The 27,030-nt window shown below is 45.0% G+C and overlaps 1 protein-coding gene across 2 annotated transcripts in view; it reads right to left on the minus strand.

Annotated features, from left to right (window-relative positions):
- LOC137594880 (copine-9-like) overlaps positions 1–27,030 on the minus strand; it is a 65,465-nt gene that overhangs the window by 30,762 nt on the left and 7,673 nt on the right. Inside the window, exons 3-6 of one of the 2 annotated variants that reach the window (XM_068314473.1) lie at positions 26,547–26,593; positions 18,409–18,512; positions 8,286–8,325; positions 7,435–7,511 (exon numbers count right to left, since the gene is read on the minus strand). In XM_068314473.1, coding sequence (XP_068170574.1) covers positions 7,435–7,511; positions 8,286–8,325; positions 18,409–18,512; positions 26,547–26,593 — 268 coding nt within the window. Of the gene's footprint in view, positions 1–7,434; positions 7,512–7,745; positions 7,805–8,285; positions 8,326–18,408; positions 18,513–26,546; positions 26,594–27,030 lie in introns of those variants that run through there. The other variant, XM_068314474.1, reaches the window with a different exon arrangement.

Here is a 27,030-nt window from a genome sequence, read left to right on the forward strand (position 1 = left end):
ATTTGATGTCTTACAGGCCTCTGTGGTTTATATCTGTATCGCTTTCACCCAACTGAAGAATTAATGTAAGGAAGCGGCATCGTTCGTTTTCCTTGAATTATGCACAGTCACTGTTTGATGAAGGGAATGAATTCCACAAATCCCCCTCCTCGCTTCGTGAAATCACACCTGACGGGAACGACCGTTTTTTTTGGTCAGTGTGTGATCTTTGTGGTCGCAGACAAGAAAAGATGTTCCGTCTCTTCATCAGAGGAAGAAATCGGAAGTCGGAAAAAAACCGGCAGACGAGATGAAACCACGTCCGTGTGAAAAGATAAAACAGCTCGAATTCAAGGGCTTTGGACCTGGTGACAAATCATTTGTTCTGATGTAGGTAGAGAAAAAAAAATCGACAGGAGAGTTTTTACTTGGCAGGGACGACGCTTGAAGACTTTCCAACTACTCTCCTTTTTTCTCTGAAGAATTTTATTCACTTCTCTGAAACTTTCTTTGATCCCTTTGCAAATTGTTCTCCGTCATTACTCACCACTTTACTGCTGCTATTTTTTTTGTTCTTCTCTGATGACCAATCCCTCTCGGCATCTCAAGCACTTTTCAAGCAATAAGCTCAAAGTGCTTTCCAAGGTCAGGCCATTCAGAAGACATGAGAGAAGTTAGCTACCACTAAAATGATAGAACGCTCCAGACGTCTTCCAAACATCTTCTGTGTTTGTGTCGTAAGTATTTTTCTCCAGAAATAGTTGGAGACAGCCAACAACTACCAACTAATTCCAAAAAAGTAAAGCGGAAATGTCTTGAAGACCAAACAGAGTGAGGCTCAGGAACCGACCTGGTCAACTGAGTCTAACGGGGAAGGTAAAGGACTGCGAAGGCTGTTATGCGATGGGTTTATTGGTGTGTCACCATCAGAAATTTCGTAGAAAGGCGGGTCTCGGGAAGAAGGACGGATTTCTCAACAATCTATTTGCTGGTACTGTATCTGATCAGCTGGACTCTTGGTCATCTCTTCCGTTCTGACTGATGACCTTGGGAAAGACCTTGAACACGGGGCAGGAGTATAACCCATCTGTCCTGGAGATACTTCCACCTCCCCCGAGACCTGATCGGGTGTTGATGGATGACGACTGGTTTGCCCTCGCCGACCTTTCGTCCCGTTTGCTTGTCTCAACAGCACAAGCTGTCAGGATCCTTTGGACGGTTGCATCTCACCCTGCTTATCCTTTAACGGTCAAAATTTTTCATTTCTGCAAATTTAAACTGGAGACATAAAGATGCAGCGGTGATAAGAAGGAACACTCAGCCTCAGCGGCACCAGCGAGCGAGCCTAAATAAAATATGGTGGTCCCCTGCAGGGGAAACGCTGCTATAAATAGCCCAAAGCCAGAGATAAACCCAACAAAAACCCCGAAGATGCCCTGAAGAGCTGCCCCATTACTGCCTGCATGGGCCTGGGGGGGGGCGGCGATGGTTCGGCTGGAACGCTATGACAGCTCCACAAATTATTTAATTAGACAAAGATGCAAAAAAAAAATGGAAATGAGGTAAAAAATTTTATGCAAGTCTGCCTTCGATGTGGCAAAAAGTTCCAACAGATGCAGCGAAAAACAGTTCCAGCAGCACGGAAAATGCTGAACGTGACAAATGTTCCCTGCAGAAGCACATTTGTTGTTCTTAAGTGTCTCCTCTTATTGGCTTTGGGAGCCAAACGCCAGACGCTATTTTTCATCTGTGCTTATTTTCAACCGGAGCGTCGGTCTCTGTGGACTCACGCCGCCGTGTCCGAACTACAGATGCTAATATCAGACCGTCTCTTCCTAAACGCCAGCACCTCCCTCGACCGACGACTATCTCAACACCGACGGAGGTGGGGGGGAACTTTATGTGGTTTAAATAACCGAGGGGAACCGTCGTCAAATTGCCAATTTGACTAACATCGATTTCAGAGTCGTTTGAATCGATTGAGACGAAGCATCGGCGGCTGGAGAACAAAGATGGAGAAAAGTTTGGAGTTTGAGCCAAAAATGTCAAATCCGTGGACTAAATCAGTCGTCCCCAACCCCTGGGTCGTGGACCAGTACCGGTCCTTGTTTGACGTTACACGGGTTGTGGACCACTGGGCTAACAGATGCTAACAAAACCCCGTTGGTATCAGTTCTTGCCAGTCGCCGTTCGTTTCCTCGGGAATCAGAACCGAGTTCTTTCCAGAAGCCGACGCTTCATCCGAACTGATAAACGTCGTCATCGTCCGACGGCAGAACGAGAACAGCCTAATTAAGACGATTCAAGCCGGCGGTCGGCGATGGGATGGAGACGCCAGTGTGGGGGGGGTAGGGGGGCAGATGTGAATGAGGGGACTAAGGGAACCTGCCAGGACATAATTCATCTGAATCTTAATCTCATCAGCGAACAGGGACTCGCAATCTGGAACGCAATTACGATAATTTATGAGGCTGCCACAATGCTGCTGCTCATCAATAGTGAAGAACGGGGGCGGGGGGCAATAAAAAATACCTGCCCAGATAGTCCGAGTTGACTCTCTGAAGTCGTTCCAGTCCAGAGTTTTGAGTGAATTCATTCAAGAAGAAGTTCAGTCGCTGCCGGTGAGAACATAAAGTGTGTGTTTCATTAAAGCAAGGGGGCGGGGGGGTATCCATTCACCTTCTCCCTTTGATTTAATCCCCCCCCCTCACAGCTCATACATCTCAATAACACACCTCGACAGCTTGTTCCTGTTGCAAATTGATGTTTGAAGGGTTTAATTTATTTGGGGGCGTTCGCTTCTGTCGTCTGCAGCCGAGGAGACTTCATTATGCATGTGAGAAATAAATAAGGCCGCGCTTCACGGCGGCACCGTGACCCCCGAATGGGCTCGGTTATTAAAGGGGGGGGGGTAGAAACAGGAACGTCTTTAGTCCGTAATGAAAGCAGAAAAACCACTGAGTGCACAGAAGCGTCGATCTCCTGAGCTGAAGAGAGGGTTTAAAACGCTGCAGACGTATGAATGGAGGCATCAAGAGGCATTATGGGATGGTAATAACCATCCCCTTTGAATGGAGGGCATCATGAGGCATTATGGGATGGTAATAACCATTTTCACTCCCGGTATTGGTGTGGAGGTGTGATGCGTTTAGCGGTCGTGTCATTTGAGGATACCTTAATTTTCAAAGTCTAACCAAGAGGTCGAGCTGCTTCCTGAGGTTTCTGTAAATGTCTTCAAGGTTTTTGTTCAAATTAATTCTTTGGGGTTTGTTTTTTTAAAAACCCAGAAAGGTTCAGATTAAGATCAGTTAATTTCAGAGGGTTGGGCGATGTTAGCGCCTGGGAACCAGTGGTAGTGATCAAAGCTCTGGGCTGGCGCCAGTTTGTTTCACCATTTGCATGCTGGGTGTTGAAACATCAAGGAGTCATCTGCATATAGCTTTTTAATACTTAATCACACCAACTGCTCTTTACGTATGAATACTGCAGAGGAATACAACGACCACAGGCATGCATGTGCTATAATGACTATATTTAATCACATCCGTGAGACTCTCATGCGTCAAAGTCGTAGAGTCGACGGTCACATGACGCTAAACGCCGTCGCAATAAAGCGTTGAGCGGGGAGAAACGCTTTTGTGCTGTTATTCTTCCTGAGGCGACGTGTTTGTGATTAAATAAAAATGGAAAACCAAAGAGAAGCGAGGTTTTGAAATATTTCTCCAGCAAAAAAAACAAAAAACAAAAATAGAAGCTAAGAAATGTGCTACTTCCTGGTTCGCTCTAAATCAGGCACTTTGGCGTTTTATTTCCTTCCACTGAAAGCGGGAAGAGTCCAGTGTGGTCATACGCGCCCTACTTCCATGTTCAGACACCTTCACTTGTTGGTTGCCATGGATACCAATCAATCGTCGCAGATTCGAGCTCAATGAGACCATTCCTCATGTCAGGAAGCACCTCGGTGAAAATAAGAGAAGTGAAACTAAAGTTGTGGGACCTAAAAAAAGAAAAATCTCTTTTTTAAATTTGTCCATTTCAGCTGTTTAACAGCAAACATTTTCTTCTAATGACTTCCACAGAGGAGGTAAACGTTGGAGCGTGTCTCGAAACTGAGACTGTTGGATTTTGGACTACTTTAGGATAATGAGGAGATGAGGATGGTCCGTGTCTACTGAGCCCCTGAACTTCTAGCTGGTTCTTTGTGTTTCCTCTTCTGTTCACCAATCAAGAACAGCGATTCAGGCGCCACTAGCGTCACAAACCCCCGGTTTTCTTTTGTGTTTGGAATCATGACGTGGAATTGATTCTCGTCCACATAGTAGTTGAAAGAGGTGCAAAATTCAACACAATAAAGTGACAAAACCGGCATTTTGCAGCTTTCTTTTTCTCTGTAGTCGTAGGTTCTTCTCCTGTCTCCTACTGGCTCTTTCAACCAAATTTTCCAAAGATGTTTGCTTTTTCTTGGTCTCGCTATCTTGGTAGTTTCAGTTTAGCAGTAATGTATTCTGTGTTAGCGACCGGAGTGGCCCCTTTAAGAGGGTAGTCATGTGACCAAGGCAAGACTCTCCACAAGCGTCAAGAGTGACTCACAGACAGACGTGGAGGAGAGAATCCACACATTAAAGAGAATCGGATCAGAAACAAAAAAACAGAAATAATGGAAGTTCTAGATTCTTTCAGTGTGACCCGGTACCAGCTGACCCACAGACTGGTACCAACTGACCCACAGACTGGTACCAACTGACCCACAGACTGGTACCAACTGACCCAAGGACAAGTACCAACTGACTTGAGGACCAATACTAGTCCACGACCCGGGGGTTGGGCGCCACTGCCAAGGGGAATCTATTCTTTGGAGACTCCACAACGTACAAATTCAGGAAGTCATACACTAAAATCGGAACCAGATTTTCTCGACTAAACCCGGCAATCTGGCGGCTCAACGCGATCTGAACCTTCAGCCGAATCCTGGGAGGGAGTAAGGGTTCTGCCTTAGAACAGACCCAGCATGAGACCCATTTGTGATCGGAAATCTTCAGTATATAATTGACTCCGTCTACAACGAGCACCTTTCCAGAGACTCCTTTATGTAGTCCCAACGCTGCGCCTGTGCCTCATGATTGATTGTGGAGGACTGCGAGGCGCAGGAGGCGGTTCGGTACGGGTCAGCAGGTGGGTGATTGCTATTGCAGAACCATACCTGCGAGCACTTAAGCCGCCTAAACAAAGGCCTACATGGTGCTTGGATGGATAATGACGCAAGGTGCTCGAGGTGCGTTTCCATCGTAACCCTTTCCTGCGTGCGCTGAATGCCCCCCAGGCCGTCTGACTCCACCCAGCCAGCTCGTCGTGGTTGTGATGTCATCTGAAGTGCAACACTGTGGAATCGAGTCGCCCAGCTGGAAATTTTCCCCGCTGCCGGAGCACAAAGTGCACCTCTCGGTTGCCTTGGCAACCCATCTGCCATTAAAAAGAGGATCGATATACTTTTAGTATTTCCGAGCCCGCTTGTGTTTTCAGGTGTGAAACTCACCCGGTGTAACTGACACCGGTTCCCTTTTTGGCGCCGGACCGTGTCGGATCGACATGAGCTTCCTGACGCTTCCTGGCGCTGTTTACGCAACCAGCAGGTGAATCAGGCGTGAATTCTGTCCGTGTTGGAGTCTCCTGTGATCAATAACCTCTATCGGCTTCCAAACACACCTGACGTCAAACATGTAGCTCTACCTGATAGGACCAACATCGCCCCACCCCCCTCATTGATATTCCATCTGAATTCGGTAATGTTCCCGACGGCGAGCCAATCAGCGAGAGACGGGACCCAGAAACGCGATTTATAGTCGGTAGATCTCCTGTACGTCTTCATCGCCGTGGTTTCCAACCATCAGCGTGATTAATATTCCCCAGACATGCGATGTAACGAGAGATTTCATTCCACCCCAGTCGTCTTTTCGTGTCGCGAGACAATCCCTCAAAAAACGGCTTCATCACGCTTCAAACACGTCGGAGCGGCCCCCATCCTGACACCCGTCTAATTATCAACCCAACACGTGGAAGCCCTTCAGGCGCTTCCAACGCGTAAACAACAGGTTCAGGGAAAAAACCGCCGCCTCGGCTCGTTTTCATGTTTTCCAGCCTGGGGGCGAAAAGCGCCAGGCTGGAAAACGGCTCGACGGGAAGAGGAGCTGCCACTCCGTCCGACCTGCTGTCAGCGGCGGGGATAACGATGGTCCAATCAAACGGACAGGTGACCGTCAGAATTTCAAATACCTCCAGTCGCACTTCGATACGAGGGAATGTGACACGAGTAGCTCCACCTGAAGGATACTGACATCTGAAGGCTTTCCCCGGTGGAGTTTCACTGATCTAATAAAGGAAGTCGAGGGCCAGGTGCAATGAAGACGCCGCCGTGATGACTCCCGAGTCAGCGTTTCATTCTAATGGCCGCCAACAGACGGCAGGTTGAGGAAATGAAAAGACTCTGACGAGGGATTCCGGCTTTGAATGGAAGCGACTCAACGGTGGGACTTCACTCGCGTCCAAACAGCTCAACCGACACCTGCTCACCTCTTCCTGGTTCCTCCTCCCCTTGTTTTCCAGTGGCGTGAACCCAAACCCCCCCGACCTTTACCTCTGTTCTTGTTTTTCATCATTAGCCGTCACCTGGTTGCCCGTTCCTGACCCGCTCGCCCAACGCGCCCTCTGGTATTTTCAGCTGTTAGGACCGTCTGAATGGCTGTGTTTGGCTCCGCCTCCTGATTGGAGCCACGATCAGCGATAAGGCGTTGACATTTATATTCTTTGTTGAATATTCTTTGTTCATTTGTTCATTTTTCCATATAGACGGCACACTAGATTTTAAGGTGCATTGTTGGTTTTTGAGAAAATTAAAATTTATTTATTCCGATTTCTTGTACAGTAACATATTATGTGCTTAATATTTGCCAATATTTGTGGCAGACAGACGTAAAGTCGAGTTAAACTTTATTTTTCTGAGGCTGAGGTTTACCTGTGATTCTACGTCTCAATTTCTTAACAAAATTCTTGCTTTTAACTTAAACTTCCTGTAGGTTTGGGTAAGTTTTTAACTAGATAACACTTCTATTAGAAGGATAAAAACTAGAGAACCCTCTGGACTAAGAGAACGACAGGACCTTTAAATCTTGTAACAGTAACATCGATGTCATTGTCACAGTCAGCCAATCAGAGGCAGAAGGGGGCGGGGTCATTGCCAGGACTCATAAATTTTCCTCCAGGATTCACTCCATCTTCCATATAAGCTCCAAAATCTAATCATCCGTTTCCTCAAGGCCCACATTTCCACAGAGTTTCATTGAAAACTGTTTAAAACGTTATTGTCTCACACACACACACACACACACACACACACACACACACTGGACGCCGTCTCGGGTGAATGCTGGGACGTTACACGTCGAAGCGTTCGGTACTCACGAGAGCGTCCGTTCCAGCCTGCTGCCGGTCGAGCCGATGATCTCGCCCAACGTGCAGAACATCTGACCCAGGAAGTCCTTCAGAGAGCAAAAGCACACGCTTAATACCACCAACCCACCATCCCACCATCCCACCATCCCACCATCCGACCGCGTCGTTAGCATCACAACTGAACTCTGACACTGGTGGTAAATTCTAATATAACTTCGAAATGAAGGTCGTCCAGATGGCGTGTTACCTGTCGAGCGTGAAAGGTCATTTTTAGCACACGCTAAGGCATCGGATGGGTGATGGGAAATGATGTCACCTACCTTCTGCTCATCCAGGTGTGCAGGCAGTAAGAAAAGGTAGACACAAGTTAGAGGAAACGCTGAGAAGACAACGAAAAGAACCTCAAGTTAACGTGAGGCTTCGTAAAAAAACAGCCAAACTAAAACCTAAACTAAACTAAACCTAAACCTAAAACTAAACCTAAACCTAAAACCTAAACTAAAACAAGTTCACCTTTAAGTCAAACTTTTACGCAACTTATTATTAATTTATTCATTTTCATTTCCGTCAGTTCACACATTCAGATTGAGCATTGGATGACGGTGTTAGCCGTTAGCTACGGGGCGGCTAGCTGAAAAAAGATGTTTTAATTAGCCACAGGTGAGCTAACTAGCTAGCGTCATCACAAATAGTGCTGATATTAGAAGGGATGAACTGTGTGCTAACAGCAGAAGCTACATGAAGGCTAGAAGTTTGGAATGAATCATCCGGGTCCTTTTGACCCGTCTGATGACCTCTGACCTCTTCATCATTCAAACATCACTGTGAACACGTGTCCAAATGTCTCGAACGATGCTTACATGTTTGGAGAGGTTGGAGCTCCTGGTGTCCACGTTGTACCTGAAAACCAAAAAAAGGACAGCAGCCGTTACCCATAATCCTTCAGGACACGAACATCAGAGACGAAAGATAGCGACACAGATGTAACCTGATGTTTAACATCGGCTCCTGGAGCGTTTGGCCAATGAATTCTTTATCGACCTGGAGAAACATCGTTGAACCAGTTCTGTCAGCGACGCTCAGAAGGTCCTGGAATCCAACCGCATCCGACGTCGTGTTACAACAACAATAAACATGCTTTTTCCGATGCATTTCCGAAACGGCCGAAACCTCTTCACATCAAATTTTTAGTCTCGGCTCAGCGAAAGAATAACTCGTCACCACGGTAACGGATAGAAGACGCTGCTGTTTGTGCTACTTTTCAGTAATAAGCAGCTTTCACCGGTAAATAATGAAAACTTCCCCCCGTTTGGTTTCCTGAGGTGTCGAAAGATATAATTACAGGCAGCGCCGTTCCTTCACCGCATTTCATCATCTCCACCTGTCGTCTCCTTTATTCATCCTGTCCCCCATGTTTAATTTATCTGGGATCGCTGTCGGCCGGGTGAAGGTTCTGCCCGGTCAGAAAAGAAGCCGGAGCGGCGAGCGCCAAAAATTCTGACAGGAGTGACACCCGGGTGTCAAACCCCAAAGATTTCACCAACTAAATCCTGGAAATGGAATCATTCTTTAAAAATAAACTTATTTTGAAAACTGAAAATTTGCTTTTTTGTCAAGTCATGGGACCTTAAATGCTAATGGAGTTAGCAGCTCTGTTAGCATGGCATTCCCAGAGGCGTTCTGATGGGTTCAAATGAAATGATCTGGTAGGAGGATAAACCTGTGAGTGAAGCCAAATGAGATTTGAGTTTAGAAACGCGTCTACAGCGGTACCTCCACGTACGAATGTCTCTACTTACGAAATGTTCTACTTACGAAACGCCTCAACAGGAAAATATTACCTCTAGTTACGAAAGAAATTTAGAGTTACGAAAGGTAAAAATACAGTATGGGCTGATACTCGCAGCTCCAACAGGTTCTGTGTGTAGCTAGATAGGTGTCTATGCAGCGTCCTCGTCATTCGGCCCTCGACCCATGAGGTGTTCTGATAGTTTTACGTAAATATATTAACTTTTAGATCCCACGTTATTAAAACAAAAGGAAGTTTAAGGAGTTTAAGGCGTCGCGTGGGTGGTTGGAGAAGTTCAGAAGGAGGACTGGAATTCACTCTGTTGTTCATGGGGGGGCAAGAGGGCATGAACCAAAGAGGGCAAAAAACAATGAGGACAGCAGTTAAAAGGTAAATGACCATCATTATTATTCTTTACTTTATTCTTTGTTTTTTACGTTATCCACAACTCTCATTTATTGTGTAATAACCTAATTGTAACATGTATTTGTTACATGTTTTGATGCATTTTTATGCTTTATAAAACATTTATGTCTGAATTTTGGGGGGCTTGGAACGGATTAGGGCATTTGCATGAAAAACGCGTCTCTACTTACGAAATTTCTTCCAGAAACGATTAATTTCATAAGTAGAGGTACCGCTGTGTTTAACGCATTAAACGCGTTTACTGACACAAAAACTCTGGATTCACGTGTCGGGCGTTGCAGGTTTTGAGCTGCAGAGCCTCCAGATAATCTGCTTCATTAGGAAACTTCCTCTCCCAGGCTTTTATGCCCAGACGCCCACTCGCACTTGTAAAACGCGGCGGCGAGAGCTTTACGCCGTGTAAAACGCGCAAGCGAGGTAATCAAGGCTGATTCATGCAGTCATCACGGCGGTGATTAGCGCGGCGGAATCCCATTACCGCCATTTCCGTCGGTGTCAGCCGGAGTAAATCAACGGCGTAACGAGAGGAGAGGCGAGGTTATCGGGGGACAGGGTTCCACGGGAGCCAATCAGCTCGCTTTGTTTTAGTTTATACACCGAAAAATATTTGGAGAATCCTCAGTAATCTTTCTAAATTAATAAACTTGAGTGTTTTGATGAGTCGTCATTAAACAGGTATAAATTTAATCATGAGAAAAATGAAGCAGAATCACCTCGAAAGTTTTCGTATACAGGATCCCTCGTTACTCGCAGTTAATGTGTTCCGAAGCGCTTTAGTGTCTCACAAAAGTCCGAGACTCACAGAACGTAACGCACTTCCTGACGCCGTCAGTAGAATGCGAGTACGGTATCACGTGACTGCCGATCAAAAATCTGCGATGAGGTGAAGTCACAAGTGTTGATCCGCGAATGCGCGAGGACACACTGTACATTTCGACTTACGTTGTTCGAAGTTACATCAGTTTTGGGGGGAAAAAATACACGGAAAAATCAGGTTTACCTCATTTTCCTCCAATTTGCGTCTGTCTGACACAAACACTGGAATCATGAAATCACTTAGTAAACCGTTAAAAACACATATATCACGTTAGTGTACAATAAATCAGAATAAAACATCATATTATCATATTATTATCCCGTAGCAACCCCCGTGACCCACGATGAGGAATAAGCAGCTTAAGACGAGACCGTTTTTCTGTATTATATTTTAAAAAATGAAATCTAATTGATTAAAATAGATTAAAATTGATTCATATTAACCAAATATTATTAAAATTAATTAATAAAGTTCAGTATTGTATGAGGAAGTCTGGAGTGGCAGAGAAGTATGTTAGAACGGTGCAGGACATGTATGAGGACTGTAAGACAGTGGTGAGGTGTGTGTAGGTGTGACAGAGGAGTTCAAGGTGGAGGTGGGACTGCATCAGGGATCAGCTCTGAGCCCCTTCTTGTTTGCCATGGTGATGGACAGGCTGACAGACGAGGTTAGACAGGAATCTCCATGGACTATGATGTTTGCAGATGACATTGTGATCTGTAGTGAGAGCAGGGAACAGGTGGAGGAGAAGCTAGAGAAGTGGAGGTTTGTCCTGGAAAGGAGAGGAATGAAGGTTAGCCGCAGTAAGACAGAGTACATGTGTGTGAATGAGAGGGACCCAAGTGGAAGAGTGAGGTTACAGGGAGAAGAGATCAAGAAGGTGGAGGATTTGAAGTACTTAGGCTCAACAGTCCAGAGCAATGGAGAGTGTGGAAAAGAGGTGAAGAAGCGTGTCCAGGCAGGATGGAACGGGTGGAGGAAAGTGTCAGGTGTGATGTGTGATAGAAGAGTTTCAGCTAAAATGAAGGGAAAGGTGTACAAAACTGTGGTGAGACCAGCGATGTTGTTTGGTCTAGAGACAGTGTCACTGAGGAAAAGACAGGAGACAGAGCTGGAGGTAGCAGAGATGAAGATGCTGAGGTTCTCTCTGGGAGTGACCAGGAAGGATAGGATCAGGAATGAGTACATCAGAGGGACAGCACATGTTAGAGGTTCTGGAGATAAAGTCAGAGAGGCCAGACTGAGATGGTTTGGACATGTCCAGAGGAGAGATAGTGAATATATTGGTAGAAGGATGCTGAGTTTTGAACTGCCAGGCAGGAGGCCTAGAGGAAGACCAAAGAGGAGGTTTATGGATGTAATGAGGGAAGACATGAAGGCAGTTGGTGTGAGAGAAGAGGATTCAAAGGACAGGGCTAGATGGAGGAAATTGATTCGCTGTGGCGACCCCTGAAGGGAAAAGCCGAAAGGAAAAGAAGAAGAAGAATTAATAAAGTTCAGTACAGAAGTGAGAACGTTAATCTACCGTTACGTCTCCTGGAACAGTATTTTCTGCACAACAAGGCGCACTTTCAGTTTTTGAGAAATTAAAGGTTTTTAGGTGCGGAAACCTCTGTAGGTAACGACATGAACCGAGGGTTACCTGTGTTTCAACAGTCGTCACGTAAACGTCCTCCCTCTCTGCTATAGTTAAATGTTTCTCACTCTGTTTTCAGAGAACCCGTCTCTCCGTTAGAACCGGTCGTCTACACGGTGAATCCAAATGAAAAGACTCTCCTGATAGACTTTGGACCTCGGTGGGAGCTCCTTCATCATCGTCACAGCTGAGAAAAACACACATTTCAGAAACTAATTACACACGGCCGCCGGGCTCGATGTGTGAGGCTGCGCTTCGGTCCTTCAGGGCGCGGCGGACACAGAATGTGGAGCAGTCGTAATTACATTCCCCATGACGGCAACACCTGCGCTCTGGCTGGGGTGGAAGTCACACCATCAGCACCAAACGTACTCCTCTTCCTCACGACGGTCAGATGGATGGAGCCGATGTCTTCGCTCGAAATGTGGATTAATCCACAGCTGGAAATAGTCCCCAACAGATGAACAAAGTCCTCCTGAGGACAGGTCTCCAGGGTAACGGTGGCACATACCACAAAAGACCTCTGGGAATGGACCATTTAAGGCATCGAAATGGGCAATAAAACTTTAAATTCAATTTCACGTCTAACCAGGAGGCGGGTTATGGAGGCCCGGACAGGAGCCGAGGGCTTGTTCCTGTTGGTTCTGGTCGACAGGAAGCAGCGCTTTGAAACATAAAAAGTTTTTTTGGAGCAGAAGCCGTAAAATAAACCTGGTTTTATTGATTACGTTGAGCTAGACGTGGCCGTAGAGCCATTGGCCCATCCCGTTCTTTATGGAAATAATAAATCACATCCATCTATTGTGAGCCAGCGAGATAAAAATAGCCCGTGTGGAAAAGTAGGAGTTTAATAATTGATCTCCTCGGCTAGGATGCTCCCTTTTATTGGAATCCCCTCTCGCGGCCCCCCATGTGAGGGAGACCACGGCGCTCCTGGGACTCGTAACATCCGTATCTGGGCCACCTCCTGTTGGGACGTTTTCATCCTCGTGTGAACGTGAGGCTCTCCAAACCGATAACTGTACAGAATTTGATTTAGATCCACGTAGCAGCGGCGCGTCATGAGGTCATGAGATGGTTAAATGTGTCAGAGATGTCTCTGATGAGGTAATGGCCAATTAAATAACTCATTTATCCTTTGTTCACGCCTCCAGCTCAGTCCAGAAAGCCCCAAATCAAATCTGTAAGAGGAGTCGAGCTCCTCGTCTCCATTACCAACGAGCCTTTCTAGCAGCTTTCAGGAGTTACTCACAGAATATTTGCTGAACTCCGCTTTAAAAATAGGCCACAGAATGAAGTCACTCAGACGCTACAGTAAGGCAGCAGACACCAGGCTCCGCCTCCATCGGTTCTCGCCACACGATTGATGTGTTGTACTGTCTGTTGTACTGTCTGTTGTACTGTCTGTTGTACTGCCTGTTGTACTGCCTGTTGTACTGCCTGTTGTACTGCCTGTTGTACTGCCTGTTGTACTGCCTGTTTACCGTGGGTCTCAGAGGACTAATTCCATCTGTGCTGTAGGTCGTACATACAGTATGTGGTCCACTAGACAGTAAATCTGACTCTGATCATAATCATGAAGCGTCATCAGAACCGTTTACGCTGCTCGATATCATCATGTGGATAATAAGATAATAGATTCATATTAACTAAGTATTATCAAAATGCATTCTGGGAACTGGGAATAATTATCTTCAGTTTAGCCTGGAGACGAGTTAATTCAACTTACGTCGTTTTTTTTTTTTTTTTAAGCCATGAACGACGTAAACCGAGTTTTACCTGAACAACCAGAAATCTTCATTTTAGTCGAGTAAAATATTATTTTGATAATACTCACAACACTCGGTACGTTAACTTTCCATCAATTATCCCAAACCCCGTTAGTGAACGATTTTTCTTGGCCTCAGCGTCGCTCATGTGAGTGATCGCTGTGGTTATTGCTGCAGATGAGCAGGTGGTGCATTATGGGTAGCGGCTGACGGGTGGCGGCGAGCTTTGAGTTAGTCCGACTAGAGGCGGTGTGAGATGAAACGTGGAAGGAAAGTTCTGCATTCAGGCGGGAACCTCAAATGCATGAAATATAATGAAGTGGAAGTCACAAATAAGGAGTGTTACATCCTTTTTTTTAACACACACACACACACACACACACACACTTCCCTCCCAGCTAACGTTATTTAAAAGCGCTCCATCCTGCTGCTCATTAAAGTGAAGGTTTTGAATCAAAAGTGTCTCACTGGTTCTTACGCCGTGACGCGTCCATTAACGACTCATCTAAACGACTAAACGGGACTTCGTTCACGGGGAACGCCGTTTGTTCTCTTGAGAGACTCTGAGGACGTTAATGCGGCGTTCTTTAAGTGCGCCGCATATTAAATACATACATTCGATAAGAGTTCTGGTGTAATTTATGCGTTTTTGACATTTTCCAAAGGTCAAAAAAAGGAGTCGGACTAATTTTGAGTGACAGAATAGTTTTTTCTTTTATTCTATTTATGATTAAAACAACAGAAATTACTTCTTCTTTTTTTTCGCCAAACACACATACATTAAAAAAAAAAAAAGCTTTCAAAAAGAAAAATGTTATTAGTGTTTGAAATTTAAATCAGTTCAGGGACAATGTGTAGTTCTGTCCCAATGTTTTTGACAGAATTTGCATAAAGCAATTGATTGGATTAATTATTCTTCCTCATAATGGAGGGAAACCACAGAACAGAAAGCATTCAGTGGGTAAAGTTTATCTGTGGAGGCCAGTGATTAAAGTCACAATCAGCCAAAACCAATGAAGCGTTCAGGGACGGGCGGTGTGTGTGTTTGTGTGTTGTCACCGTATGTGTGTTACGTTTGAATAATTCCTCATTAATGATTGGCCGGTCAGGAGGTCGGACTCCCAAAGGACGAGAATTCTAAGATTACTGGGGCTCTAGCAGGCGGAAAAACGTGAGATGGATTTTCTGATTTCCAGTCGTCCGTCTCTTATATACACAAGCCAACCGAAGCACAGGCTCCGCCCACCTAGACACTGATTGGTTTAGTCTGATTACCTTTGAAGAAAAATCCTGGTGTCGCCCAATCGTGTCTCTTTTAAGGTTTTCTGTTTCCCCTCAAACTTCCGAAATCGAGTCAGGACAGCTGGATTTTATTCCCTGTTTTTATCTTTTTACAACCTCTAATTACCGAAGTAAACATTATCCGACATAAATCACACAGAAATACCAGAAGCAGGAAAATTAGCTTGGTTTTAATGAAAAGTTTCATTATCAATAGTTTAAAAAGTGTTGAAGGGAAGCGATTTTATCTCTGTGAATAAAACATGATGTCATCTGCATAGAGGAGCGTTTTAAACATGCATGCTTCAGCTGGTAGATGATTATTTTAATACGCGTTCATGAATACCTTTTTCTCTGCATGCTGCATAAGTCGCTTTTATATATGAAGCCTTGAGTGTTTTGATTTATTTGCTATTATTTATCGACTTATTTCCCACGTTACATCACTGCTGTCCTTTATTGTGCAAACGTAAGTTTTTCTAAACTCCGAAAACGAACTTTTACTTCTCGTACACCTGCAGCCTGGAATACCGACACAGAACAGTTCAAAGCGTGCATAATTTTTATCCTTTAGGTGATCTTAATTTTTAATTCCATTTTCACATCCAGCTGTTCTTGTTTTTTGATGAATCGTCTGTTTTAAGACTCGACTGCCTCATTTCTTTCTGGGTTTTTTAAAATTATTATTTTAATACGTGCTTTGCTGTGTTTTTTTTATCAGCTAGCATTTAGCAGCTAACCCATGAAGAAGAACGATTGATGTTGCCACGCCCGTATGTTGACATGTACGCAAAAAACGCGACACTGAAGTTGCTTGAGTCGGGTTTCCGTTGTTCATTAGCTCACTAGCTAATTCTGACCCACAAAGTCATAGATCAACTGATCGGGATTAATTAAACCTATCTTAATTAAACCTAGCTTAATTAAACCTACCTTAGTGGATTTAAATCACCTTAACTTCACATTAAAATCTTTTACGAAATGTTTCCGATGTCTTTGCTTGTTTACCGACGGTCGTCTTGCGTTTCGTGACAAACAGCTGGAGCTTCTCTTCCTATCGCACTGAGGTTTAGTTCGATCAATACCACGGCCGACAGTTCTTGATGTTGGCGGCTATTGATGGGCAGATCTCTGTTGATCAATAAGAGGATCCTCGGCCTCTTCTTGTCCCGGACCCCCCGCCGGGTCTCGCCTCCGGGACATCGATCCCGCCTCTACGGATGGAGTGTTTCGGAGCGAAAGCTTCCCTTCCTGTCTGGTCTGGTCTCACATGAAAAAGGCATCAGTCGCCACGGTGACGTGGTGACGATCAGTAAATAAACATCACAAACAACCGTTTTGGGGGGAGCGGCGTTGGCCTCGTTTACAGACTCTGATGTGGATTGGCCTTTTAATTCTCATAAATTGTTAAGAACACCTTCCTTCGCTTTGAAGCTCCGAAACGAAGAAAAACGAGCTCCAGAGACGACAAACCGACCGTCAGAATCAGACGTTACCAGGGACGGAGGAACTCGTGATGAACAAACAACTATTTAGATTCCACCATTCAAACGTCTGCAGACAATTATCCTTTAGAAACGGAGATGCAGCCTCGCCGGAGCAGTCGGGGTTTAATTACCCCACCTGAGGGCAGCGTGGCAACGAAGAGGGGGAAGCATGCGCGGGGTTGATTTATTCCCTCTCCCCCGATTTTCACCTAAAACATCCACCGCAGGGCGAAATGAAGAGGAAGTACCGCTGAAGAAGTAAAGTTCAGGAGGATGGACGACACCATCATCATCGTCTTTATCGGGTTACGGCAGGAAGGGGAAAACTTTCTTCTCCGAGTTTTATTTGTGAAGCAGCACTAATTAGATGTTCAGTTCAAAAATTAAAATGTCATGGTGTCTGGTCAGAGCGTGTGGGCGTTTGGGTTTTAGCAGAAGTTCACAGAAGGGACTCAGAACAGGAGGTGTCTAATTGTGGCTCCGCAGGACTTCTAACGGCACAAATAAAATTACAGCGGTACCTCTACCTACGAATGTCTCTACCTACGAATGTCTCTACCTACGAATGCCTCTACCTACGAATGTCTCTACCTACGAATGTCTCTACCTACGAATGTCTCTACCTACGAATGTCTCTACCTACGAATGTCTCTACCTACGAATGTCTCTACCTACGAATGTCTCTACCTACGAATGTCTCTACCTACGAATGTCTCTACCTACGAATGTCTCTACCTACGAATGTCTCTACCTACGAATGTCTCTACTGACGAAACGCCTCAACAGGAAAATATTGCCTCTAGTTACGAAAGAAATTTCGAGTTACGAAACGTAAAAACACATTATGGGCTGATACTCGCAGCTCCCACAGGTTCCTGAACGCAACATTCTCATAGCTGCTCTGTCATTGGCTATTACCTAGCATCCTGTCATCCCATTGGCTCAGACAGACCTCTGTGTGGAGCTAGATCGGTGTCTATGCAGCGTCCTCGTCATTCGGCCTTCGACCCATGAGGTGTTCTGATAGTTTTACGTAAATATATTAACTTTTAGAGTATTCACTATGGACCCCAAGAAAGTGACGGAGAAAAGAGGAAAAGAAAAGAAGAAAAGAGTTTTTTTGTCCGTACAAACAAATCAAGAGATGATAAAAAAGTCTGAAAAAGGGATGCGTTTGGTTGATCTCTCCAAAGAATATGGCCGTAATGCATCTACAATCACCACGTTATTAAAACTAAAGGAAGTTTAAGGAGTTTAAGGCGTCGCGTGGGTGGTTGGAGAAGTTCAGAAGGAGGACTGGAATTCACTCTGTTGTTCATGGGGGGGCAAGAGGGCATGAACCACAGAGGGTAAAAAACAATGAGGGCAGCAGTTAAAAGGTAAATGACCGTCATTATTATTCTTTATTCTATTCTTTGTTTTTTACGTTAAACACAACTCTCATTTAATGTGTAATAATGTAATTGTAACATGTATTTGTTACATGTTTTGATGCATTTTTATGCTTTATAAAACATTTATGTCTGAATTTTGGGGGCTTGGAACGGATTAGGGCATCTGCACGGAAAACGCGTCTCTACTTACAAAATTTCTTCCAGAACCAATTAATTTCGTACATAGAGGTACCGCTGTATTTTGCTTTATGTTTTGCTAGTTTGAAATTCTGTGTTTTCCCAGAAGGACCATCCAGACCCAACGGTTTTGGAATCAGCTTTCGTAAAAGTTTGGAAATGAATCAGGAGGTGGATTAAAAAAAAGGTGGAGACGATCCCACTTACACGTCAAAACGAAGGTTCTGCTTCTCCTCGAAGAAGAAGTCGAGGACGAACTTCCTCACGAAGTCCGGGTTCAGCGTGTTATCGATCACTTCTGTCCGACCGAACTGGAGGAGAGACGGAGAGGAAGAGGAGGTCAATAACAAGAGATCGATCGGAACATTGGAAAAATGGAAAAAGCAACAAAAGGCTGACGTCACTGCGGTAGTAGAAGGATGTTAAAAACACCGTCCAGATTGTAGATTAAAATCACAAATATGTGTTTATTCTGTAGGATTTAGAAGCTCCAGCTGCTCAGTTTTCAAATCCAGCATTAAAGGAGAATATAAATGTAATTATCTCGTTACACACAGATAAGAAGTGGAGTCCTAGCTGAGCTGATTAATTCTGATCATTTGTAGAAAGCGATTGAAGTCTGGAGCAAAGTCGGATATCATCAGAAAAGCTTATTGACGGCAAACAAAGAACCCAAATAACCACTGGTTACTGCAAACTTCCTGTGAGATTAGAACTAAGTGCCAACAATCAAACACAACGTTTGGAGTCCTAGGAGGTTGAGAGTCAATTTGTTAGAAGGTTTTATGGGGTGCTCTTGAATCTATGACGGCCCCGTTCTGGAGAAAACTGATGGTTCTGTTGGTTTAGGCTGCAAATACTCTGAATCTGAAGACAGGAAGTAAAAAAAAAAAAAAAAAGCAAAAAAAAGAAGAAATAAGACAAACAAAGAGGTGAAGAATGTGATTCTGTCTGATGGAGGAACCACAAATCAAGTGGAAATAACCGGCGTGGCGACAAACACCGGAGCGCCTGATGGATCCGCCGCGGTGTAAACAGCCACGTTTACTATTCCATCCCTCAGTGAAATAACAGCACGTCATAAATAACACCCTCTCACAGACACCCCGCCCTCCTCACGACAATCCAATCATCCTCTCTGGAAGGTGACAGTGATGAACTATCGATCTGACAAATACCCATAACCCCCAGCCCTGTTCCAGCCTCCGTCCGTCAGTCAACCTCAATCCTCCAGTCCGTCAGGCAGTCGTCTCATTGGTTGGTGTTTGTTTGTCAGCGGCGGCTTGAATTATTAGTCTTCTGTTGTGGGGGGGGGAGGGGGGGGTCAAAGTCATCAAAATGTGGAACGACTGAAGTCCACGAACTGAACTCTGAGGAGTCTCTGTATTCATTAGAGCTTAAAGACACAGACCGTTGGGGGCAGTACCACCGGAGACCATTGGGGGCAGCGTAACCAAAATGTGCCAGATACTGTGGATGAAACGAGGATGAAAAGATTTGGTCTCATTTTGTCATATTTATCCTGTAAAGCCAAACTTAACATATTTGATTCACTCAAACTCCAAAATTTGACTTTTTTTCCCCGAAAAACTTTTTCAAAAAATTCTGGATTTAGCCGTAATTATACAAGTTAAAGCTCATCTATACAATTTTTTTGACAAATTGGTCAGAAGGTTCCACTGAACCTTATTATCCAAAAATTTGATTTTTCTGGTAATTAACTTCATGGTTTAGGAATTAAAGAGTTAAAATACCTCATCCTCACCACAAGATGGCGTCGGTCGTACAAACCTCCAAAAGCCTACACTGCCCCTCTGAAGTTTGTGTTCCCTATTTATCACTATCTGAGCTGTAAAAAATGTGAAAACATTCTAAAATTCAACTAGAACCAACGCAGTCGCAGACTGCAACATCCCGCGACACCCCTGAATTCAAAATTTTACCTACTTGCATAGGTCAAAGATCAAAGCTCTGACCTTGTGAAGATATTTGGTGGACTAACGGACGGACAAACATATGAACACTGACATTACATCACCGCTCTGAGGCGGGACGGAATAAATGATGTCCTGATATGTCAGACAGTACAAAGAGAATTTTCTACGGTGGCCCAGAAGGATCAAAACCAGCGACACATAAACAGGTGAGATCAACCACCGGCGTCCTGGAGGGTGGAGGAAACCGTCTCCACCCGACACCCAACTGGTCTGAGACCAGTCAGAGCAGCGGGTCGTTGTCACGCCCAGACACGTAAAGACTTCCTGTCACCGCGTCGCCGTCAACAGCTGCCAAACAGCCAGCAGTCGCACCGACTGATCCTCAAAACACAGCCGGTCGTTTTCACATTGATCCGTTAACGGTTTCCCCGCTGGAGGAGGACTGGCAGGCATCAGGGGACGCCACGGCGACAGGCTCATCCCATTCCCAATGGGTTCCTGAGCCTGGAAGACAAAGCGGAGGGAGGCGAAAACTCTCGGCTCACTGTTGCATCACGACCTTTTGATCCTGCAGTGACAGTCGGAGGACCGCGGCGCCTATAAGTACTAAAGAATTTTAAAAAGCACCACCTTTTACAGAAACGGTTCCAAAATCTGTCATAATTCTCCCCCCCCCAGTTGTTTTGTTTTTGTTTGTTATTCCAAAAGAACAAAAAGGGAAGCGAACAGCGAGGAGGGGGGCACGGAGGGGGCAGATACAGAAAACCCACAGGCAAAACAGAAATACGGATTTGATTTCACATTACTGCGCTGCCTCCAGAAGTTTACCCTCCACATAGACTTCAGGAGGAAAAATAGAAAAATAAAGACTCAGTGTCAAGTAACCTAAATAACTACTCCTTAATGTTAAATAACTCTGAATTTATTACTTATTCAAGTTACAAACATATTCAAGTTACAAACATAAAAACAAAAACAATGTTTGTTTCTCTGTTCCAACATAAATGCTTTTAATTTGTTCGGTTATTAAACCCCCCGAACTCCATCAGTGTAGTTTTTATTTAAAGCACACTCTTGACCTATTTATTTTTAGACACTTTGACCTTTTATGCTCTTGCGGGCCACATAAAATCATGTGGCGGGCCACATTTGGCCCCCGGGCCTCGAGTTTGACACGTGTTATATCGCATTGAAGAAGAGAAGAATGGCGTCCTGAATGACAACACACCAGTAAATGGAAGCCTGGGTTGCTAATAGAGGACACGCTAACAACTAACGCCGGTCCTCACCTCCTACATTCGTCTGGCTGTAATTAAATAAATCAAACGTTATCGGATTGGTCGTCTACGGCGTTACGCCGCTCCACTCTTGCGGGGGTTGTGGGGGGAGGTGTGTGAACGTGAATGGCTTAACCGAATCAAGACTATTGGAGAGTGAAAGCGTTGACATCGATTCGCCTGAGCGTTAAAAGCTCAGGATGGCGAGCCGCTGTTAGCGCAGGTAGCACGTTAGCTCGGAGCCAGAGAGCTTTACATTAATGTTAAATGGACATGCATTTAAATGGTGATTTTCAAGTCTAGCGGTCCTTATAAATGCTTTACAGCACAGCCTGGCCCGCAATCAGGGGCAATACATATTTATAGGCTCCGCCATTCACACTCCCCAACAAATGAAACCGCCACCGGGGGCAATTTGCTGTTCTATATCTCACCCGAGGACACTTTGACATTCCTGAGCCGAGAACTGAACAATCATCCCTCCGGTAGGAGAATGACCCAATCTGGCTCCAACCGGCCAATCACAGGGGATGGAGCTCAATCATGTGTGTAGATTTACAGAACATTACCAATGAATCGGTGACGTTTAATCCGTTTACTCTCATCCATTTGTCGTCCGAGTGGAAGCCTGGCTCTTTCTAAAGGGAAGTAAATGTTTAAGGGCAGGAGGGGAGAAACGTTCCGTTTCTCCTGCTTTTAGCACCATTGCTGCAAAGGGTCATGGGTAGACTGGAGCGTATCCCAACAATTTAGAGTTCCCAGCTGCCCTGACACGCGTGTCTGCGGTCCTTTGGGGGGGGGGGGGTGCATCCAGTGGAAATCCACGGCCGGGATTCAAAGCTATTTCTGTGCAGCAGCGGCACAAACTACTTTTACCCCGTGACGGCCGAGTTGTGCAGTCTTCAGGTAGAAATGAGTTTTAAATGGAGCCATGCCAAAGATAGAGTCCAAACCGGGGCTCTTTGAAGCTTTAGTATCTACAGTTATTATCGAACTGGAAGAGCTAATGCTCGTTTTCTGAACCTTTGACACACTTGACACACGCCTTAGCCAAATTGACATTGATTTCAACAAAAGATGCGACATAATTTACTGAAATGAGCCAAAAAAGGTAAAGTCTCCTAAACTTCTCTACAGTCCTGATGTGAATTTCGTTTTTTTGTCCAAAAATGTAAATTTTTTTCAAGTTTGTAATACTAATAGTGTTCGTGGTACTAACAGAAAAAGTTAAATTTAAGAACCTTTCTGATCTGAAAATTATGTTTTCCTGTGTTGAATTCCAAAGAGATAATAATTTAATTTAAACAAGAAATACTATTTTACACAATATTACCCCATTATCCTTGAGTACCCCCATTTTTCTTGTAAATATCAGCAAGTTGAAAACAAAAATCTTTTTTTGTTTTTCATTGTTAACTCATGCTTCATTTTCATGGTTTTGCGTCACAACTCGCTGTGATTGGCTGAGGCACGTGTCATTTGCTCAAAAAATGGATTTTTAATTTCTCGTACAATCAAGAACAAATAACTCAAAACGACGTAAGCCGAGGTCCACCTGCGCTTAAGTAGCATAAGCTAAACAGCTTGTTTTTAATTATGTCTTTCATAATTAGACTCACCTTGATTCTGTCCAACTGATCCTTGCGCCAGAGCATCATGGGAGCACCAAAGATCTTTGGGCACACTATGCAAATTGCGATGTCGCAATTTAGTTGCAATTGGCTAAAGTACCCAAAAAGTTCGGTAAAAATAAATTTGCGTATTTGAGTATTAAACAGCAAGAACACCATAGTTCTGATCAGTAGAGACAAATTCAGGACCTGCAGAGGTTTCTCCAAGTTGATCTTCTTTGTTTGTTTGAAACCCGTTGGAGCGTGAAGGCAATCACCTGGTTACACTGAAGCTTTAACTCTGAACCGAATCACCACAGTTTCAGCTTGAGTTTTCTGTGAGTTCTCAATCACCTGGGTTACCACCTGGATCCAGATCAGACTCGTGAGATTCCTGCGGTCGGGTCAAGACAACGGATAAGAGGTTGTTCCAACAACGCCAATCGGAAATTTAATTCCAAGATTGCGATACGAGCAGCCGACTCCAGGCTGCTGTAGAAGAATCAACAGAATTCCCTGGATTTGCCCCCCCCCCCTATCAAACAGCTGAGTTACATCACCTTCAATTAAAAATGACGCAACCAGCAAAGGAACATCTATTGATGTGGCTGACGAGTAAAGAAACGCTCCGGGGTGTCCAGCACAAGTTAGCAGGTTACATGGCAGCAAGAAAACCACATCCAGGGGGGGAAAGTGGACAAAAAGGAGGACGGGGGGGTCAGTCCCAATGGAGAGCTGTAGGGGATGCATTATCTGCTATGTGGACACAAGTTGTCAGTTGAAACGGGGATACCATCATTATCACCGTTATTCCACAGTTGTAGAAAAAGTAGGTTAGCATGGCGGCCCCCAGCCCACACACACAACCCCCCAGGGTAACGGTGACAGTCAGGTGCTGTCAGAAATGAGATAATGAAGAGAAAAGAAGAGAAGTCGCAGAGTCTGGTGGAAATCCTTCAGTCTGCAGCAGGTGAAGGTAAAGTGACTCACTTCAAGTATGTCGACGCCCAATCCAGGGCAAAGCTAAAGTTTTCTTCTATCGATCGTGTAACATGGTCCCCGTGGTAGTAGGAGCGCTTGGGGGGGGGGGGGCAATTCCAGGAACAACATCTGAAGCCTCAGTCCAGAAGAGCGCAGTCCCAGGAACACAACTACGATACTGGCAGCACCCCAAGACTCCCAGAGGTCCGGGAGTCTGAGGGCATATATAGTATATATACAGTGTGCCCTCATTACTCACGGTTAATGCGTGCCCATATTAGGAAGAGGATAACAACCAAACAGAACATCCGACGCCTCATATATATATATATATATATATAGAAGTTTTCCACCTAAACTAAGACTACCAGAAATATCAAATCAGTCCAAGACGGTTTTATTTTGGCGAGATTCGATTCGTTTTTATGCAGACGATAGTGCGCTCTCGTTACTCGTGGTTAATGCGTTCCAGGAACCACACGGAAATAACGAATTCCGCGGTAGAGGGACGAACAATATATCTTATTATTTATCGTAATTTAAATATTTCTGAACCCTCCCACCTTCTATCTGTATTACCTTTAACACTCTGATAGACTGTTTGAAGCACTTTGGTGTCTCACGGAAGTCCGAGACACAACGGATGGACATGGGTTTTTTTTGGGGGGGGGGTTTCAGAAAAGTTCTGAAAGCTTCTCTGGAGGTGACGATAAAACAAATTTTAAGGCGGCGCCACTCAACCAAACTAGCAAGTAAAAATGATTTCTGAGATGAGCAGAGAGAAGGAAGGGCTGTATCACATTATGGGTAACGAGCCAAACCCTGACGGAGACGGGATGTCGGAGACGGCTTTCACATCACGGATTAGGAGCCGTCTCAGTTTCTCTTACACCCCGACAAGAAGCATCTCTTAATAAGCTCTGCTTTAGACAGCTTCTCCATTTGTTTAGCAAGTTGTCGGCGTGGTTTCCTCTCCGTCACCCACTGAAATACTCCTCACAGTTTTGTTTGGCAGAGCTGTAATTATTTTCCTCCACACTGGTGTGGGAACCATCTCTCCGCTAATTGCATCAAAAAAATCGCCTCGAGCCAAATCCGTCGACGGATTCGAGCGGCCCACGCGATGAAACCGACGACAACACCCGAGTGGCGGCGAGGCGGCGGGGGCCCCTACTGTACGAGGGGGAGGTGGGCATCTGAAAGGGGGGGGGGCCTGGGACCATATGGACCATCTCCAACAGTGGCTCCTCTCCAACTTGGCAGCCCAGGCCTGTAACGAAGGCTCATCTGCTCTTCAATCAGTCCAGGCTTCTTTAAAGGTAAATATCTGACAGACTACATCCTCCGGCTAAACCGCGCGCCGCTGCCGCCGCTGCAGTCGCCAGGAAAATGCCCTCAGAACTGAAGGAGGAAGAAAGGCTTCGGCTCAATGCTGAGATGGAGGAAATAAAGTTTGGGACGCTCCCCGATAAACTTTTATCTCCTCGCCGGAGAGAGAGAGAGAGAGGCTGTTCTGATATTTCCCCAACCTGTGATGTCTTTGCTCAGACGGAGTTTATCCTGATCGGATTACCGCGCTATCGCTCCCAGCAAAACTCAGATTATTATTTTTTTTCCAGCAGCTTCGCTTTGAAATTGAAAAAAATAAGAAGAAGAAGAAGAAGAAGAAGAAGGTGTTCTGCCTCTGTGGGCACACTGGAAACCAGTCGGAAGTCTTTCTCTGTCAGTCAAGATGAGAATAAAACGTCTGCAGCCCAGAATGAAAGAGAAGGATTGGGACTGATGGGAAAGAATGGGAAGATCAGCGTAGTCTGGGGGGGTGGAGGGGGTAATTATCTTTATATACACGTATGTATGGATTGGGATTAGAGTTCCTCCGCGCTCCGCGGGGCGTGGCGAGCCTCGCTGGGATCCACGTATGTGTTTGGACCCCCAACCGAGGCGACGCTGAGTTTCTCTGATAGGAGAAATTACTGGAAACAGAGGGCGAGAGACAGACAGAGAGACAAACAGAGAGACAGAGAGACAGACAGAGAGACAGACAGAGAGACAGACAGAGAGACAGACAGAGAGACAGACAGACAGACAGAGAGACAGACATGTTGACTCACCACCTGCTCGACCTCCCAGAGCTTCTCTCTCGATTTCCCATTTTATGAATTCCTATATTTGGCAGCTCAGGATTCACAGAGGGGCTTAGTTTTTATTAAAGTGTGTTTCCTATCAAACACCCTGGTCAGTGACACACACACACACACACACACACACACACACACATTCTGTATATATATTATCAATAATAAACTAAGTTCAGCTCCTATTTTCAACTTCAGCCGTCGTGTTTCGTGATATTTTTTTTTTGTTTCCTCGTCTTTCTGCTTCTTCTGCTCTCCAGAGCAAAAAATGTTTTAAAAAAATCAGAGCTCAGGCGATCAATACCTTCGATCCGCTCGCCTCGTCCAACTCACTGATAAATAACATGCAGATTGGAATAAAAAGAGTTTGACAGCGTAAAAAGAAGGAGAGGAAATGGAACTCACCTCCCTCCACTCCTTGGTGCCCAGGCCTTGGACGTACAACACCACCACTGGAAGAGAAGAACAGACGCGCTAGAAAAGAGGTTTCCTGGTTCAAATAAGGTTCTAATAGTTTTCTTCGGGGGCTGAAGCTGACTTATAGAAACACAAATGGAATAAAGACAAACAGAATAAAGACAGATCCACGATGAAGCAGCGTGACCGCCTCCCATGTCCTCCTCTTCCTCACCGCCCTCCCCTCCTCTTCCTCACCCGTCTCCCCCCATACACACACATCCATCATGACCTCACACACATGAAACACGCATGAAACATTCATGATGATGATGAAGGACAGGGTTCCTCTTCCTCCCCACGAATGTTTAATCGTTATAAATCAGCTCCGACAGAATCAATTATTGGTAATCGCTCTGCTCTGATTGGCTGACGGATTAAATTACCATCAATGGAGCAAAAACATTGACAAATGAAACGTTCATGCTGTTCA

Source organism: Antennarius striatus, chromosome 5 (assembly GCF_040054535.1).
Source record: "Antennarius striatus isolate MH-2024 chromosome 5, ASM4005453v1, whole genome shotgun sequence".
In the NCBI taxonomy this organism is placed as follows: Eukaryota; Metazoa; Chordata; class Actinopteri; order Lophiiformes; family Antennariidae; genus Antennarius; species Antennarius striatus.